This window comes from Rhinichthys klamathensis, unplaced genomic scaffold (genome assembly GCF_029890125.1).
Source record: "Rhinichthys klamathensis goyatoka isolate OS25496 unplaced genomic scaffold, OSU_Roscu_1.1 h1tg000087l_1, whole genome shotgun sequence".
Lineage (NCBI taxonomy): Eukaryota > Metazoa > Chordata > Actinopteri > Cypriniformes > Leuciscidae > Rhinichthys > Rhinichthys klamathensis.
The window spans coordinates 2,115,355-2,134,892 of record NW_026606627.1 but is presented as its reverse complement, the minus strand read 5'-3'; the positions used below and the strand labels follow the sequence as shown (position 1 = coordinate 2,134,892).

General features: G+C 42.8%; 1 protein-coding gene across 1 annotated transcript; it reads right to left on the bottom strand.

Annotated features, from left to right (window-relative positions):
* Positions 1 to 676: 676 nt before the first annotated feature.
* Positions 677 to 18,758, bottom strand: LOC130085705 (type II inositol 1,4,5-trisphosphate 5-phosphatase-like). The gene is made up of 7 exons (XM_056251619.1): positions 18,434 to 18,758; positions 17,947 to 18,026; positions 8,504 to 8,601; positions 8,400 to 8,429; positions 8,199 to 8,309; positions 1,955 to 2,092; positions 677 to 681 (listed from the first exon to the last, which is right to left on the bottom strand). The coding sequence occupies exons 1-7, from the start codon at positions 18,488 to 18,490 to the stop codon at positions 677 to 679; spliced, it is 519 nt and encodes a 172-aa protein (XP_056107594.1). The 5' UTR covers positions 18,491 to 18,758.
* Between the last annotated feature and the right edge of the window lie 780 nt (positions 18,759 to 19,538).

The following is a 19,538-nucleotide window of genomic DNA, read 5'->3' as shown; positions in this document are numbered from 1 at the left end:
CTTTAGCAGCGATCTTGCGTGTCTTTTGGACAACAAAAATATAGAATGTTTGTTTAATAATATGTTGATTGAAGTTTTAACTACAAAAATGTAGATTTGTTAAAGTTTCATGTGTAGCGACATATAAAAATTAATTAAAAAAAAATATTTCAATCCTTAAAACAATTAAAAACGAGGAGTGCCTTAAAACTCTCTAAATTATTGGCAATATATGGATTAAATGGAGTGTAATTTATTTTGTTATAATTAGCTTTTTTTTAAATATACATTATTTATGTTATTATTACGTTGTTTACAATATGCTGCTTGGTTTACAATATGCTGTTTACAATATGCTGCTTATTGTTAATGTGTTTAACAATGATGATATGTTAATGCCTGTTTGTTATATGAAATGATTTAATAATAAAGAAACCTTCAGCAGTGATCGCATCTGCTTTACTAGGCCAAAAGAAGAAAAAAGTTACACGTTGTCCTTGTTACAGTGTAATTGTACATTGAAGTACTGAGTAATGTTAATTAACTAATGTAGGCCTACTTACTGTAAGGATAGGATTAAGATTAAGTTTGGTTTAGGCCAGGGTTATGTAAATTATGCATAATTTATAGTAATTAACAAGGACACTGCAAAATAAAGTTAAAATACCACACAAAAATAAAATGATACATTAGTCTGTCAAGCTTAAACAAACAAAAATCAATATAAAGAGTCTGTTTTTCATGAACAACAACAGCGCTGATATTCCTGCCCACAAGATCATAATGCAAATACACTCTGAAACACTTTACATTGTGGAGAGTGTGGTTGAGGTCAGTGTTAACAACATAACTAAACCAATTAAAGAATTAAATAAAGCTGAAATAAAATACTAGATGTTAGTATAGTGTATATATAAGTATATTAAGTATAATATAATATATATCACAAAAGGTACATACAAAACTTTAGCTAAAATTTAAATGAGCTTAACCAAAAAATGTATTCTACACTATAATAGTTAGAATAAGGCGTCTGAGGGTTCATAAGCTGACTGTGCTGTTGCAGCTCCTGGTTTCACTGAGCCGGTGACGCAGACACGCATGTGGACCAACTGGTTTGTTTACTAAAAGAAATCATGCAAATTGAAAAAGGCAATGATCACGTTTCTCTCGCAAGCGCCTCAGTGTTTGGATAATGTACAGTGAACATTAACAGCGAATATACCGTTTCATATCAGCAATCAGCACACACACACACACACACACACATCTGTCAGATCCGTGATGAACACTGCGGCCACGTCTCTCTCACACACCACACACACATCTGTCAGATCTGTGATGATGAACACTGCGGCCACGTCTCTCTCACACACACCACACACACAGGCTCACACACACTCACTGACGCGCACACACACAGGCTAACACACACACACAGGCTCACACACACTCACTGACGCGCACACACACAGGCTAATACACACACACACACACACACTAACCCAACCCCTAAACCTACCCATCACACAAAACTTTCAAAAACTTTGCATTTTTACATTTAAAAAAAAAACACTTTTTAATATGTTTATTAATCAATTTTCCTCTTGAGAACCAGCAAACAGTCCTCAAAGTAGGGAATCTCAAGGTTTACTCTCCTTGTGGGGACATATGGTCCTCTCACACACACACACACACACACACACACACACATGTGCGCACATGAACCCCCTGATGTGTTATGAAACACAAATGCATGTAAGATTTCTCAGGTCTTTGAACACCTCTGAACACTGAGAGTCTGAGTGATGTAACGAACACACACACACGAGATCACGCAGAACTGAGTGAACACACACACGAGATCATGCAGCGCTGGACGAACACACACACGAGATCATGCAGAGCTGGACGAACACACACACGAGATCATGCAGAGCTGGACGAACACACACACACACACACACACACTCACCAGATCTCTGCCTCTGACTCATCCTGCTGTCCGCGGCTCCGGCTGGCTTTCTCAGAGGCCGCGCTGCTCTCGACACCTTACGGTACTTGCTAAGCCAGCCAAACTTCGGCTCTTGCCTCGGATGTTGCTCACACACATCTAGAAAGAGCAGAAAGTGTGTGTTTTTAACCCAGATGAATTAAAGCTCCACCAGTTTCAGAATGAAACCCATAGAGATGCTTGTCTGACGCATTAGCTGACTCTTATCTGTGTGTTCTGAGCAAGATAAAGAGGAACTCCGCTCTTCCCTTCGCCACTGATCTCTCTCTCTCTCTCTCTCTCTCTCTCTCTCTCTCTCTCTCTCTCTCTCTCTCAGAACTAGTTCACACTATCTTCAACATCTACACACACAAGTTTAACTTCCTTGCGCACGCCAGCGTCAGAGTTTCTATATGACCACAGGTTTTCTACTATCTTACCTTGCACATTTCTCATTTTCTTCCTGCTTGCTTTTCCCCTGAAACTCGCCATCGTGAAGGCCACACATCACTTATTCCTGGATTTAAGGTTTATGACTTTGTTGAACTCGGGAAAACACGGATCCACGATCACATCCTCCTCTTACACCGCTCTGTCGGGTCTCTCTCAGCGAGTGTGTGTGTGTTGAATCTAACAGTTGTCTGAGAGTCGAGAGCGCTGGATATCTGAGTAACTTGAGCACTGTTTCATAAGGTAATGTCCAGCGTCTGGAGGCGGGATAGCTAGACGTTTATTACGCAATGACTCCAAAAGTTCACCCGGTGAATGAGTGACAGAGCAGGTCAGCTGACCTCTGCAACAGGTCTCAGATCAGCACGAAGGGGAGACGTGAGAACACACACACAACTCGCTCGAAAACTTCAACTAGACTTGAATATATTCCAACATTACCCACCTTCAAACAAATACCAAATTGTGGCTAATTCACGAACAATATTGCTCACATATTTAATTTTTATATTTCATTTAATTTGATCTGCATCTCATTTTGAATAATGTTAGTCTGTATTTTTATTTCTAACTAAAAGCCCTAGGGACAAGTATTGTGAATTAGCTTTAGCTAATACATGACTGTTTAAGTTTATCTACGTTTCTTGTTTATCTAAATAAACTTAAATAAATAAATAAAGTGTCTTCTGCTCACCAAAGCTGCATTTATGTGTCCATTTGGGTCCTTTATCTGTGAATTCACTGTAAACCCTAATGCTCAAAATACTTAATTGGTTTGAGTAGGGAAAACTTAAATTAAACTAATTAGTTCAGTCAAATTAACTTTTATGAGTATTTAGCACTTTCTTTTTCTTTCAAGTTCACAGAATGGATATATTTTAAGTAAACTGAACTGTTTCATTGTTTTGAGTTTTATGAAATTATTTCTTTTAATTTAGACGAACTTAAGTTTAACTGAAACGGCTGGGATGTATATTTCCCAGCATGCTTTGCCGATGGCACTCGAAAGGCAGAGTAAATGCTAAAATTAAGTGTAATACAATGTTTTTTTGTGCAAGATTAATGTTAAGCGGGTGATTTAGTAATGATTAATGTTTCGTTATGCTAATTTAGAAGAATTACTGTTAATGTTGGTTTTAGGATAGTTACCATCATGGTGACAAGTGGTGCATGAGCTTGATTTGAGAGCAAATAAAACCTATATATTGCTGCAATTGTTACTGTATAGCATACTATTGTTAAGATGTTAACAAAATAGTATGTTAGCAAACTAGCTTGTTAAAGCTAGCTAAATTTATACTAATAAAAGTGTTCACATTGAGATTACATGAAATTTTAAGTTAAATGTATGAATTAGTGTACTCAAACATTTCAAGTTAAGAACAATTCAAATGTACAAATACAAAATAAAAATATGTCAGTTCTGCTTGCTTAAACTTTGAATTTCTTTTTTGAGTTGTGCCAACTTATTCGGGTTTACAGTGCATGCAAACAAATCTGCGAGTGATTTTTGTTAAAGGCCTTACATTTGATAAAGGCTTTGATCATCTCAGCGAAATTGAAAGTGTTTTTATCAGTAAAGGATTTGTTTTTAAAGGACATGTTTTATTCGCTCTAGGCGGGACCCCTGAAGCCGGGATCGTTCGCCTGCTATCCAATCAAAGCGTTCAATAGAGATAAAACACTGTGAACTGCCATTGTGTCTCACATGTATTTACCTTCACTTATTCTCTATTTTGTATTGTATGTATCGACTGCCATTGTGTTTTTCATCATTTCACTTATTTCTTTTCGCTAATGTATGTTGTTTTGTATGTTACGGCTTGCACGTTGTCCAAGACAAATTTCCCAGCGATGGGACTAATAAAGTATAAACAGTCAATGGTCACTTGCCAAATAACACATTTTTAAAACATCAGTTTATATTAATTAGTTTTACAATCGAAATCTAAAGTTTTTACAAACAATAACTTGGTTTCCCTGGTTACGCCTGACGCTTTATCCACCTTATTCCGACGCCCCATGACGCTTTGCGTGAATTATGGGTGTAACTTCCGTTAAGCTGTAAAAAATCAGTGAAAGGCTCACTCTATGAACGCAATACGTTAAAAAAGTGTCACTATAGACCAATTTCCAGCCGACGTCACAGTTGCGTCACGGCGCTAGCTGGTGGCAGAACAAAGGGAAAACTGGAGGCGGAAAATACAAACCAGCACAGATTCGGCTACAAAATAAGGATCTTAAATTATTTTCTTATTATTAAATGTCATCTTGTTGTGTTGTTGGGTGCAAGAATCAATGAAAAATTCATATGCTTTATCTGCAACTTTTTATTTCTAGAAAATATTCACCTCATTAAAATTGCACCGTAATGTCACTCTTTACATTGTCGTCTTCATGGTGCTGGCTAGGCAGAACTGCGGATCGTACCACACAACTTGTACATGACCATTCAGCACATAGTTATAGGCATCTAAAGATTTATATGCCCTCCGTTTCTCTATCAGGTAGGTGTAGAAGTCAGGACACTCAACCGGAGGTAGCGTTAACGTTAATCCTGTCAGATCGTCCAGCGTGTAGGCTACAGTACGGCCAATCTGGTTCTGTCCGTTAAAATTAACTTTTGCAAATAACAATCGCGGTCCTGGACAGTGAGTGGCCTTGCACATTAAGATAAAATCGGATTTTCTCCAGTCATTGTTAAAAACAAGCTAACAAAACTTGCAGACTTTACGTTAGTGAAGAGGCCAGAGGGATCGTTCTGCCACCACCTAAGCTCCGCCCACATAAAAACGTCACCATGTTTACCAACTGAAAATTGGTCTATAGCCGCTTTCCGACCGGAGGGACTTTTGCAGTTCCTAGAACCTAACGTTACTATAACCTTTTTTTCCGCGTGTTCCGACCGGACTAAGTTGGGGATTTTTTAGTTCCTCAGACCGTAGTTCCTATAACTCTTTCAGTATCTAGTCTAGAGCGAGGACTTTTTTAGTTCCCTTTCCCTAGGTCTACGTTGATTGGTTCAACTTATAAGTCACGCCCAGTGTCAACACATTTTCTTCACTGTCTGTTGCAATTCGCCTATGTATGCTATGCTAACTCATAACTTAAGACAAACATAACGCATTCAACCAGCTAATTGCTATGCTTGCTAAACTTACCCGTCGTTTTGTTTACCTCCTGCGCTCTGCTCTTCTATCTTCTTCCATTATATTACTTAAGATCATATTACGCTGGAGCCTTCGTCTTCTGTGTTTCTCTGTACAGAACTCAAGCATAGTCTTTAAACGCCGCCGTTCGTACTCCGTTATTAAGGTCCCGGCCAGGCAGAACAGGAACATTCGGATAGCCTCCTCCACGCTGGTTTGTTGTTGTTGTATGTGGCGCCGCCGCCGCCGTGCTTGCGTCACTCCCTTACACCTCCTAACAGTTCCTATGGCCACTTGGCCAGTGCGAACGCAAACAGCAAAACCGAGTTTGGGGGAGAGTAGTTCTTAGAACTGTTTAGAAGTGGACAGTTCCTATAACTAAGTTCCTGTAACTACTTGGTCGGAAAGCGGCTAGATGACGAATCGACTCACCCTTCTTCAACCATCGAACATTAAAATGAAATTTAAAAGTTTAAAAGAATCAACAAGGCACTTTCAACAGACCAAAAATAGCCCCAAAAGCGCGAGTCTTTGGTTAAATATCACTGTAGTAGGCTAATATATATCTGTATTGTATAACAAACAAGCCTTAATCAAAAACGTTCATTAACTTCAGCATTACGTGACACTATATCAAAGTGATTTCCGTCATTTTGACAGATTATAAATTGCATTTACCTGTGAAAACAAACCTGGAAAGAGACGTGAGGATTTGAGGAGAATAACGAGAGATTCTTCGTGGATTCCAGTGAATTATTAATGCAATATCGTAAATTAAATTCGGGAGAACAGACCACAGATGTGCCGTATATGTTCTCCTTTTTCATGCTTTTACAGCGGATTGCAAAGGAAAAAATAAAAATCATCATGAGGAAAAGATACAGCGACTGAAAAGAGCTCTCGCCGTAGATATTCTTGTTATAACATGTCACGTTAAAATACCAAGTATAACGTTATTCTCATGATGTCTGAAAATAAATCATGAAGGAAAACTAGGATCAGCTTTATTTGTAGGGCAACCTTATGATTTGAAATGATTCGTTTTAGCCTTTTTGAATGGAAGTTCCCCAAACCGGAAGTGCCACCCATAATTCAAAACGCAGTAAGGTCTTCACATTTACATTTATTCATTTAGCTGACGCTTTTATCCAAAGCGACTTACAATTGCTATATATGTCAGAGGTCGCACGCCTCTGGAGCAACTAGGGGTTAAGTGTCTTGCTCAGGGACACATTGGTGTCTCACAGTGGATTTGAACCCGGGTCTCTCACACCAAAGACATGTGTCTTATCCACTGCGCCATCACCACCCCACCACCGCCATCTTCAGGAATAAGGTGGATATTTATAGTCGGAGAACCCTTCAGTTTAGCTAACTTACGAGCCAGAAACTTAACGTATTTCTTCTCATGTAAGGATAACTAGATGGATGGAACTAGATGCATATAACGGATAACTAGATGTTTGTTCTGATACAATAAATTGTAACCGGATACGTTGACTGCCTGTTGCTATGGTTACTCACAGCTGATGTAGCCAGCGCATTTATTCATTAATTTCGAACGGTAAACAGTCAGTTTCACCAGAACTCCTTTACTAGGAGTCCTCTATCACTTTTTAATGGACACCCTGCAGCCAATCAGAATCGAGTATTCACCCAGACCATGGTATGAACTAAACTAAACTAAACTAGTGAAACGGTACGTAATGCGCTAGTTTATGATCGAATCAGAGAAAAAAATGCACAAGCGTGGTTTCTCAAGAGAGAGATCGCAGCTCATAAGCAAACTTAAGACGCTGCTGAGACATTACGTCACATCGATGTCACGTGTCTTTACGGGATGTGTGTGAACGCACTCTCTGATTCCGGAACAGTGTGAATGAACCAAAGTCAAACGAACCCGGGTCAAATCCCGGGTCACTTTATCCGTGTATTTTCCGGAATCTCTGTGTGAAAGGGGCTACTGAGACAGATGCAAATGCAAAAGTTCAACTTTTTTCCCCGAAAATTATTGATCTAGAGAGTCCAGAGAATTGCCCTAGACTGGTCTGGTTCCAATCGGGCGAAAAACCAGGGACTAGTTTGCAAAAGTAGGTTTTGGACAAAATTCGACATAGCAGAAAAATTGGAGATATACATTCTGCTCGTCTTGAGCCAAGGATCACAGTGGCGTAAAGACCTTGAGTCTAAGCCAAACGGTCTAGGAGTTATGAGCAATATAGCGCCACCTATGGGCCAATCGGGGTCATACTCTGATAGGCTCTCCCCAAATTGAGGCCTACCATCTGGCCAGGTTTCAAGTCTCCAGCACTTACGGTTTGGTCTGCACGATCAGTTTTACAAATACAATTACAATAGGGTTTCAGCACTTTGTGCTTGAACCCCTAATAAGAATGAGACGTTTTTGACAGTTATAGCGCCACCTATGATTATTGCAGAATCAGAGAGTGCGTTCACACAGAAGGCGTTCTGGCAATTTCCCGGGATCAATGCGCTGTGTGAAAGGGGTACAGAAAAGCCACAGAAAACACTACTTTTATTCTCTTGACAGTTTACGTATTTCATTGTCTAATTTTGTTGGATCGTACAGCACTGTGGTCAGGATGATTGAAGGCTCGTGGTCTTACCGCTCCACGCACGATTGACTTCTGCGAGGAACAGCCGGCTCTGAGATCCGAAAGGTAACTTCAGCACCAACTCCTCGTCAAAGAACGTCACTCGCACTCGAGTGTCCGCACCTTTACAATGAGAAAATAAGCAGCTGTTACGAATCCCAGAGAGGCTTCACATTTGAGTCTCAAGCTGTCGAGATGAGAACAGACCCTCACCGACAACAGCAAGCTCATCTGGAGACGAAACTGTGGAGATATCAGAGAAAACATTATAATACTGGACCATATAAAGTATCCCTAACTACATCATTCAGCCTTACCTTCAACAACTGAAAAGTCATAAGAAATGGGTATGATTTCATCCAGTGTGACATCATCGCCAGTGATGGCCATTCTCCGATGGGAATATAGGAATAACCTGCAAAAAATATTGTCTTTAAGATTACATAACTTATGTAATTAACTAAAAGCACTAAGATATCTGTCACGACCGCTAGTTTCCCCGTTCACACACAAAGGTCGAGCTCTCCCGAATACTGACGGGTTCTGGAACTACAAATCCCACCATGCTTCACTCAGGCACTGATTACACCCTCACCTGTGGATAATGATCACGCTCACAGCTGCACCTCATCCCCAGCCTTATATATTCTCACGCTCACTGCTTGGTCACTGCGAAGTATTGTTTCACCATTGTGTTCAATTCCAAGCGCTTTCTCCGATTGTGATCCTGCCTGTGTGTTTGACCAACTGCCTGTTCTCTGGATCTCATCCTGTCTGCTGCCTGCCCAGATCTCCTGCCTGGTTCCCTTTATGCTTCTGTCTGTTCTATTCCTTTGATTCTCGCTGGTACTGAACCCTTGCCTGTTGACTCTGCTTTTCCTCAATAAACTGTTGCAAATGGATCTGACTGTATCTGATGAGTCACAACAGAATACTTCGCCAGACGAAGATCCAGCAATGGTATCTACGTGGTCAGCCGCTTATTCTGCTCAAGCCAATCAGCTCGCGGCTCACCATCACCAGTTAAACCACTTAACCACGCTAACTGAGGAGTTAATTAAAGCGGTTCGAGCGTTACAAACCTCATCCGCCGACTCATCTTCGGGGTCCGCGCCTCCTTCCGCGCCGCGCGCTCCTGAGCCTCAACCCTCCGCGGGTTCAAACCCCCGTCTTGCTCTTCCCGAGAAGTACGACGGAAACCCAAGTAATCGTGCAGGGTCGGTCAACAGCCGCTGATTATGCTCTCGAATTCCGCACCCTCGCGGCTCAGACGAACTGGACCGACAATGCATTGAAGGTGGTATTCCGGCGAGGCTTAAACCATGAGCTGCAAGCCGAGCTGGCCTGTCGCGATGAGGGAAAGGACCTTGATCAATTCATTCACTTATCTATCCAAATAGACCACCTCATGCGAGCTCGTCGTCCCGGCCAGCGACTTATGTCTTCCATCCGCAACTTTCCCTTCCCTCGAGGTTCTCACTCTGCATCAACAGAGACCAGCGAACCCATGCAGATAAATACCTCCCGCCTGACTCCAGAGGAGAAGGAGAGAAGAAGGTCTCAGAATCTATGTCTGTACTGCGGAGGGGCTGGCCACTTTCATCTCCACTGTCCCACACGACCACCTCTGAGAGATGTAGCACCGGTGAGTCTAACTATTGATTCTCTCAATCCCAATTCCTGTGTCTCTGTACCCCTTGAGTTCATGATTAATGGCCAAGCAGTGTTTACGTCCGCCTTAATTGATTCTGGGGCCGCTGGGAACTTCATGTCCCGAGATTATGCCAGGCATCACAAGATTGCTCTGATTCCCTGTTCTTGTCCCCTCACAGTCGAAGCAGTCGATGGGCGGCCGTTAGGCTCTGGCCTGGTCACCCACATCACTCAGGAAGTTCGCATGCAGACTGGTGCCCTTCACCGTGAGACCATTCAATTTTTCGTATTACATGCTCCACACACACCTGTCATTCTGGGCCTGCCCTGGCTCCGTAAACACGATCCTCATATCCAATGGGCAACTGGTCAAATCATCTGCTGGGGGAGGAACTGTCATACTACCTGTCTCACCACTGTTACACCCTTACCAGTCCTGAGTATCACTGAGCCCCAAGAGTACACTATTACGAATCATCTTCCATCTGTATATCACGATCTGTCAGAGGCTTTCAGCAAAACGAAGGCTTCAAAGCTTCCTCCTCACCGCGCCAATGATTGTGCCATTGATCTGGTGCCAGGGGCTGTTACTCCCAGGGGTCTCATCTTCCCGCTCTCTCAACCTGAGACCGAGGCCATGCGAAGATATATCGAGGAGGAATTGGTGAAAGGCTTCATTCGGCCTTCAACGTCCCCTGCATCGGCAGGTTTTTTCTTTGTTCAGAAGAAAGACGGCGGTCTCCGACCCTGCATTGATTATAGAGCTCTCAATGACTGCACGACCAAATTCCGCTACCCACTACCCTTAGTGCCTGCCGCCCTGGAGCTCCTTCGCAAAGCCAGAGTCTAAGAGTCCAAACTGGATCTGCGGTGTGCCTATAACTTGATCCGCATTCGCGAGGGAGACGAGTGGAAAACCGCCTTTTCCACCTGCACGGGGCACTATGAATATCTAGTTATGCCATTCGGCCTGGCGAACAGTCCAGCGGTCTTCCAGTCCTTTATCAACGAGGTATTTCGGGATATGCTCCATCGAACTGTCATCGTCTACATTGATGACATCCTAGTTTATTCAGACAACTTAAAAGACCACATTCTTCACGTCCGGGCAGTCCTCCAGAGACTCATTCAGCACCAACTTTACGCCAAGATTGAGAAGTGCGAATTCCACCAAACCTCTACCACCTTCCTAGGCTATGTCATTGAGTCCCGAAGGCGTGGCTATGGATGAGGGTAAGGTCAAGGCCGTTGTAGAGTGGCCGCAACCCACCACTCTGAAGGCGTTACAACGGTTCCTTGGGTTTGCGAACTTCTACCGATGCTTCATCAGGAACTTCAGCACGGTGGCTGGGCCTCTGACCTCGCTGGTGCGGAAGAACACAGTACGTCTCCCTTGGAATAAGGACGCAACCCACGCCTTCAACCAACTCAAACACCGATTCACTACGGCTCCCATCCTGCACCACCCAAATCCGGAGTTACCGTTTGTAGTTGAGGTGGACGCCTCCAACACGGGCTTGGGCGCCATCTTGTCCCAACGGCAAGGATCTCCCTCCAAGTTGCACCCCGTCGCCTACTACTCCAGGAAGCTCAATGCAGCAGAGCGGAACTATGACGTGGGAGATCGGGAACTGCTGGCTATGAAGGCCGCTTTCGAGGAGTGGTGGCACTGGCTGGAGGGGGCCTCACATCCGTTCACGGTATTTACGGATCACAAAAATCTAGAGTACCTCCGTACAGCCAAGAGGTTGAATCCCAGACAGGCCAGATGGTCTTTGTTCTTCAGTCGGTTTCAGTTTACGGTCACTTACCGTCCCGGGTCTAAGAATACTAAAGCAGATGCAATGTCTCGCCAGCACGACCCGGACCTGACCTTCCAGTCCCCTGAAACCATCCTGAACCCCGACCTTGTTCTCTGCCCAATCCAGTGGGATATCGAGAGCGAGCTCAGCCAGGCCAACGCCCAGGAAGAAGTTCCCCCAGAATGTCCTCCAGATAAGGTTCACGTCCCCGAGACGTTCCGAAGACGAGTCATGGAACACGTACATGCTCTTCCCAGCTCTGGGCACCCAGGAATAACGGCAACCATCCAACTCCTTCAAAATCACTATTGGTGGTCCACGTTAGTCCACGATGCCACCCAGTTCGTCCAACAGTGCCAAAACTGTAACGCCCAGAAGGCGTCTCGACTACTGCCCGCCGGTCTACTTCAACCACTTCCAATTCCACAGCGCCCCTGGTCACATATCGCCGTTGACTTTGTCACCGACTTGCCCTCTTCCAACGGTTACACCACCATCCTCACTGTGGTAGACCGTTTCTCTAAGGCCTGCCGCCTAATCCCTCTCACCAAACTTCCCACTGCCCTACAGACGGCCGAACACCTCTGCAACTCAGTGTTCCGGTTCTACGGGCTGCCCGACGATATCGTATCCGATAGGGGTCCCCAATTCACCTCTCGAGTCTGGGCAGCCTTCTTCCAAATGCTTCAGGTTAACGTAAGCCTCACGTCCGGGTACCATCCCCAGGCCAATGGACAAGTCGAGCGCCTCAACCAGGAGATCATTCGGTTCCTTCGATCCTACTGCCACCTTCATCAGGAGGATTGGAGTCGGTACTTAATGTGGGCTGAGTACGCCCAGAACTCACTTAGAAAACCTTCTACGGGACTGACTCCTTTCCAATGTGTCCTCGGATTCCAGCCACCCCTGTTCCCATGGTCCGGCGAACCTACGAATGTCCCATCTGTGGAGGATTGGTTAAAGCGCAGTGAGGAGACATGGAACCTTACACACACTCACCTCCAACGGGCCATCAACCGCTGCAAGAGACAGGCCGACCGACACCGCCGACCCAACCCGGAGTATCGGCCTGGTCAATGGGTCTGGCTCTCCACTCGAGACCTCCGTCTTCGGCTCCCCTGCAAAAAGCTCAGCCCGAGATATGTGGGTCCTTTCAAGATCCTTCGGCAGATCACCCCAGTGTCATATCGGCTTGCCCTGCCTAATCACCTCCGCATTGCTCCTACCTTCCATGTCTCGCTGCTCAAGCCAGCCACAGGGCCTACCGAGGGAGGAGAGGAGAGAGCCGCAGATTTGACTCCGCAATCCCTCTTGGTGGAGGGTGAAGAGACCTATCTAGTGCACAAGCTCTTAGACTCCAGGCGCCGGGGTGGCTGTCTACAGTATCTTGTTGACTGGAAGGGGTTTGGTCCACAGGAACGGTCGTGGGTCAACGCCAAAGATATTCTGGATCCCACGCTTACCCAAGAGTTCCACCTAAACCACCCAACAAGACCGGCCCCACGACCACGTGGTAGACCCCGTCGTCGCCAACATTCTCGCGCCGGGAGTCGCTCGCAGGGAGGGGGCTCTGTCACGACCGCTAGTTTCCCCGTTCACACACAAAGGTCGAGCTCTCCCGAATACTGACGGGTTCTGGAACTACAAATCCCACCCTGCTTCACTCAGGCACTGATTACACCCTCACCTGTGGATAATGATCACGCTCACAGCTGCACCTCATCCCCAGCCTTATATATTCTCACGCTCACTGCTTGGTCACTGCGAAGTATTGTTTCACCATTGTGTTCAATTCCAAGCGCTTTCTCCGATTGTGATCCTGCCTGTGTGTTTGACCAACTGCCTGTTCTCTGGATCTCATCCTGTCTGCTGCCTGCCCAGATCTCCTGCCTGGTTCCCTTTATGCTTCTGTCTGTTCTATTCCTTTGATTCTCGCTGGTACTGGACCCTTGCCTGTTGACTCTGCTTTTCCTCAATAAACTGTTGCAAATGGATCTGACTGTATCTGATGAGTCACAACAATATCACATGCTATTGTTAAATGGTTCAATAATAAATCAGTAATAACCAGGCTTCTCATATATTTTTTGGTAACACTAGAATAAGGTTCATTAGTTAACTACATTAGTTAGCATGAACTAATAATGAACTGCACTTATACAGCATTAATCTTTGTTACTGTTTTCAACATTTACTAATACTTTATTAAAATCTTGTTACATTAGTTAACACTGTGTGAACTAATTTTAACAAACAATTAATAGCTTTATTTTTATTAACTAACATTAACAAAGATTAATAAATACAGTAACAAATTTATTGCTCATGGTTAGTTCATGTTAGTTAATGCCAGGCCCGGTTCTAGAACCAAATCACTGAGGGTGCTTCTGAAAATAGTGAGGGTGCTTACATAGGAAATGGCTCCCAGTTGTTATCAGTCTGAAAATAGAAAATAGGGCTGAGCAATACCTATTGTCTACGACAATATTGTAATTGCTGTTATGTTAAACGATATGCAATCTGGCATGATCGAGTTGCATATGTCCCTCACTTTGCAAAAAACAAACAAAAACATGCCACGCATAGCCTACACTGTGATGTTATCCTATAGTTCAGACCATGGCGCATGCATTTAGAGTGTTTTACTGCACGGTTTAAATGCAGCTAGAATGGCCAAAATTCAAAATATGGGGGGGAAATGCCCTGTACGAGTTTTTGTCCTTTACATTTATATCATATGATATAGTTAAGAAATGTTGCACACAGAGTGCTTTTCCCCCAAATATCAGCAGTATTGCAAATGTGTGAAGTATTGAAACTGATTTTATTCTGCAGTTGAATAAAGAAGTTAATATAAGTAACTTACATTTTAGACATTTAGTTTCTGACGACAATGAATCAGTCCTTTTGAACAAAATAGCTGATTTAAAGATTCAGTGACTCACTCATTAAGACAGTCAAATGCTTTGTTGCTAAATGAACAAAATTTGAAGGAAAGTCAAAAAAGGAAACTCAAAACGAGGAGACAGAGTTCATGGGAAAGTCGAGAAGAATGAGTTATGTGGAAGAACGTATGGCTGTCAATAGGAGTCAGGACCAATGATTTTGGGACACAGCACCTAAAAGGAAGAAACAAAGATTAAAAGTTAGTCAAATTGCTTAACTTAACTAGGAGAGTAGAGAATCAGGTATGATTTTTAAATAAAATAGTAATTATTCAAGAAATATTATTACATGTTACATATTAAATTATTAAAATTATAAGAAATTTAATTATTAAAAATATACATACAATTATTAATTTAGAATCATACAAGTTAGAATAATAAACATTAGTCATATATGTCATATGCAAAAAATGTTCTTACCCTCATTCAGAACAGCTGCAGCCTCCTTGATGCAGTGCTGAATCTTCTCAGTAGTTTCTCCTTCCATTCTCCAGTGAACTTACATGTGAGGTCCCTCTCAACTGCAAGTTGAATCAGATTTGCTTTTCTTTTGTGAAGCATACTCCTACGGTGGTCGCTGAACACATTCTTAAGTGTTGAAAATGAACTCTCACATGTAGCTGTTGATGCTCCAAATGTTAATCCAAGCTTTAGTGTTTGCAGCACGGTAGGCATAGCTGATAGAGCATCATGGTATCTTTGCAAAATGCTAGCAGTTGTACAGTTTTCATCTGATTTGGCAATTTCATCTTGCAAAAACTGCTGTGCCACAGAAAACTCTGCTTCCTTAAACTCCATCCCTGTTAAGTCCAACAGTGGTTTCACTTTGTCTCCATCCATAAAAAATGCACTCCTTGGATGTAGAGCACTCAGGGCCTGTATAAACTTGCTATTTCGCTCACAAAATCTGGTGGACTTTTCGCCAACTACTGCGTCCAGGATACTAAAATACAGTCTTTTACATTCTGTCTTTTCTCCTTCCATTCTGGTTTGACCAAACGTTGTATCCACCACATAGTCTTTCCATTGTGTGCTCACTTCTCTTCGTCGTTTCTGTCCAGGAACTGCAGGGAGTTCTGCTTCCTCTCTCTTTTTGTTTAATTCCTCCCAAAGCATGTCAAACTGATTCTCACATCTCAGTTCCACCACACACTTGAGGGCACTCTGTACCACACTGATACCAGTGAATAGGTTGGTGGTGTGTGCTTGAAGAAAAGTGTTAGGGGGGTCCAGCAAACTCAACACTTTATGTATCATACAGGCTATAAAGTGGAAACTAGGCTGTGTGATGGCCTTCAGTAGCCCTGTGGCCTCAAGCCTCATTTCTGTGCTGCTGGTTTGGTTGTCTTCAATCTGCTGTAGCAGGGAAAGAATGCTGTTAAAGGACTTCATGATGACCGTAACTGTTGCCAGGTGTCCAGTCCAACGCTGTTCTAGCAAACGCTTCAACTTTTGTCCATTGTACACTCTGGCCACTGTAGGTTTTCTGAAGTACTTATAAAGAGAGCTGCATACATCGAAAAAGTTTGCCAATGCATTTTCAGAAGACATGGCATGCACGATAACCAGGTGGAGTTGGTGGTTAAAACAATGCACATATGGCACTTCTCTCTGTAATTCCTCTTGCAAGAGTTTCTGTACCCCACCTTGTGTTCCTGACATGACACTTGCCCCATCATAGCACTGGCTTAGAATTTTGTCAGTGCTTAATCCATTATCTTTAAGTTGTGATAAAACCAACTTGGTCAGAGACATGGCATCAAAGTGCTGAGTCGTTGCCATCGAAACAAGCCTCTCTTTCACACAGTTAGTCTTGTCCACATAACGCAGCACAATCTAAATGTTTTCACATCCAGTGGGATCTTTGGTGCCATCCACTTTTAATGTGTACCACTCATCTCCGATTTCTTTGACTATCTCTTCTGTTAAAATTTCGCTCATGTTTTCAATAATTTCATTCTGGATATTATTTGAGGTGTATGTGGCATTGGATGGTATTGTGCTGAAAATCTTTGCAAGCTCCTTATCCTTTTTAAGAGTATAGTCCATCAAAGCTAAAAAAATCCCACAGCCTTCTTTACCCCTTGCATCCACTGCATCTACAGATCCACGAAAAGGCAGCTGGTTCACAGCTATGAATTCGATTATGTCCACAATAGCAGATAGATAAGCGCGGTTCCTTTCCAGCTGATGTGAATTAACAAGAGATGAAATCTCAGTACCTTTCTTGACTCTAGAAAGCCTCTCCTTCCACAGCACCACTGCTGACATGTGTTCTTTACTGCATTCGTGTCTTTTTAGTCCCTTGTTTTGAACGAGGGCATGGCGCCAATTGTTGTAACCAGAGGTGGTGAAGGCATCATCTGTCCCAGCTGAGCCAAATTTACGACACACATAACAAAATGCAGCATCGCGTTCAACAGAATATTCGAGCCAATCTCTATTTTTAAACCAAGAACTGCTAAATGAACGACTATTTCCACTGCCACTAAAAGGTCGACTGGGGTATAACAAGCACATCACCTGTAAGGGCTCTTCATCACCTAGGTCACTCGGCGGCGTCGGCGCCATCGGCCGCGGCACTTGCTGGGATTTATCGCCGGTGTTTGAATGGGTGTCATGCGGTGAGAGTGAGGTTGTAGGGCGGGGTTCACTGCTGTCATCGGCAGGCGGTGTAATATCGACTTTTTGTGATGTAGAGGTTTGAGCTTTCTTGAGCCAATTTCGTATGTCCATGATTAACAATGGACTATTAATATTTTTAGCCTACCTACAAGCCCCGTCTCAGAAAGTTAGCTAACGTATTTCCTGAGCGGGACGCAGACGCACACACGCAAACAAAGTGGGCAATTAAAGAGACAGTTTCACCTATGCGTATCACGATCGCGAAAGGACAACCAATCAAATGCATTAAACATGAAAGCATAATGAAATAATTTCTGATTTGAAAAATCGTGTTAATGGATTTATTTTGTGTATTATATGTATGAGTGTGAAATCCGTCTGTGTTTCTATTGTCAGTAAAATCTCGTTTACATGTTGGCTATTAAAAATTTCATCTGAGGGTGCTTTCACTTTTGTTTGAGGGTGCTTAGCACCCTCAAGCACCCCCGTAGAACCGGGCCTGGTTAATGCATGTTAACTAATGAACCTTATTGTAAAGTGTTACCATTTTTTCTCAGAAGGGACTGTACATTTGACATTTTTATAGAATTTTAAAATGTTTTCCATTATTATATGTTAGTCTCAAATTAAATGCATGCACTAACCCGGTAACCCCACACTAAATATCACCTGTGCGTTATATTACCAGTATGTTAGTTTAGTTAGTGTTACTGCTGAAAGTCTATAACTCACGCATGTTCGTTGCTCTGCTGCACGAGTCCGATCAGTTTGCTCTCTCTCACATCATTCAGCAGTGAAACACACTCCACAGCATGTGCACGGCTGCTAAGGATACATACATGCTCATACAACACGATATATTACATTTTCGACCACCAAAATATCAGGATGATGACCGACGTTCACTTCACAAGAAGAACCGCCATTTTAGTTTACTGTAAATTGGCGACATCTGGCGGACATGTCAGGAATTACACACTGAAATTTCCTTTTCCTTTTCCTATAAAAACTGGGCATGCTCAAAAAAAGACATGCATTGTAAGCAGAAATGAAGATAATTATGGACTACGCGATATTCTTTATAACTAAAGATTGATTTAAACTGGGTATGTTTAAATAGTACAAAGTTTCGCACCAAGTTATGCATCAAAACATGCAGTCAATTCAAAAGCACGGTTTTATTTTGAGCAGCAAGAGAGATAGCGGTGTGAGAGGATACTATTTTGCAGTTTTCCCCTTTGGCCAAAGTCTCTTGAATTGCCACGGACTGATCCATAATTCACAGCAAGTCTGTACCCGATACTTCTTCAAGCGCAAGACGTGTCATTTAAGATCGTTTAAAGTGTGTGTGTGTTCGTGGTTTCCTCCGCGACTTCCCTTTGTGCCACGCAGCAGATCCAGCTCATCTTCATCAGTTTATCAGCATCTGTAGTCGCTTATGAAGAGTCTCGGATGAAACCACGTCTGATTGTCCTCTTCTTTATTACTTTTCTTCTGACCGTCAGACACCAAACTTGGCAGAATCAGTGGTCTCAAATCCCACCCACTACTCTTTACTGCAGATCCACTAGGTGGCGCTATAGGGGTTTTATTTTAGCTCAAAGAACCTGGTATGTTTTAAACACCATTTGTCCTACTATCTCTGAAATGTATATTGCATGCATACTGTAATAGTATGCATATTTTCTGTGTAGGGTTAGGGCTCTGTTTGGTATGAAATACTAGTATACTAAGTTACTTTTAGTTAAAACAGAACATATTCTAGACAGAATAAGTCAGATCACTCCAGTCAAAATAATATATTACTTCTGCTTTTTTCATCATGCTGGAATTGGAAAGTCGAGTCAAGCATTGTATTGTGGGAAACAGCATCTAAGGCAGTGCGTTATGTGTACTGTACATGTTGTAGCCTAGATTATTTTTACTCTTTTAAAATGTGCATACCTTACAGTATGCACTGTAAATAGTGTAGTATGCAGTGCAGTATGCATTGAAATGTGTAGTATAGTATGCACTGTAATAGTGTAGGTGGTGTGGTATGCACTGTAATAGTGTAGTATGTAGTATAGGTTGCACTGTAATAGTGTAGTATGCAGTGCAGTATGCATTGTAATGTGTAGTATAGTATGCACTGTAATAGTGTTGTATGTAGTGTAGTATGCATTGTAATGTGTAGTATGTGTTGTGTGTAGTGTGGTATGCACTGTAATAGTGTAGTATGCACTGTAATGGTGCAGTATGTGCTGTATGTAGTGTAGTATGCACTGTAAGTGTAGTATGAGTTGTATTTAGTGTAGTATGCACTGTAATAGTGTAGTATGTGC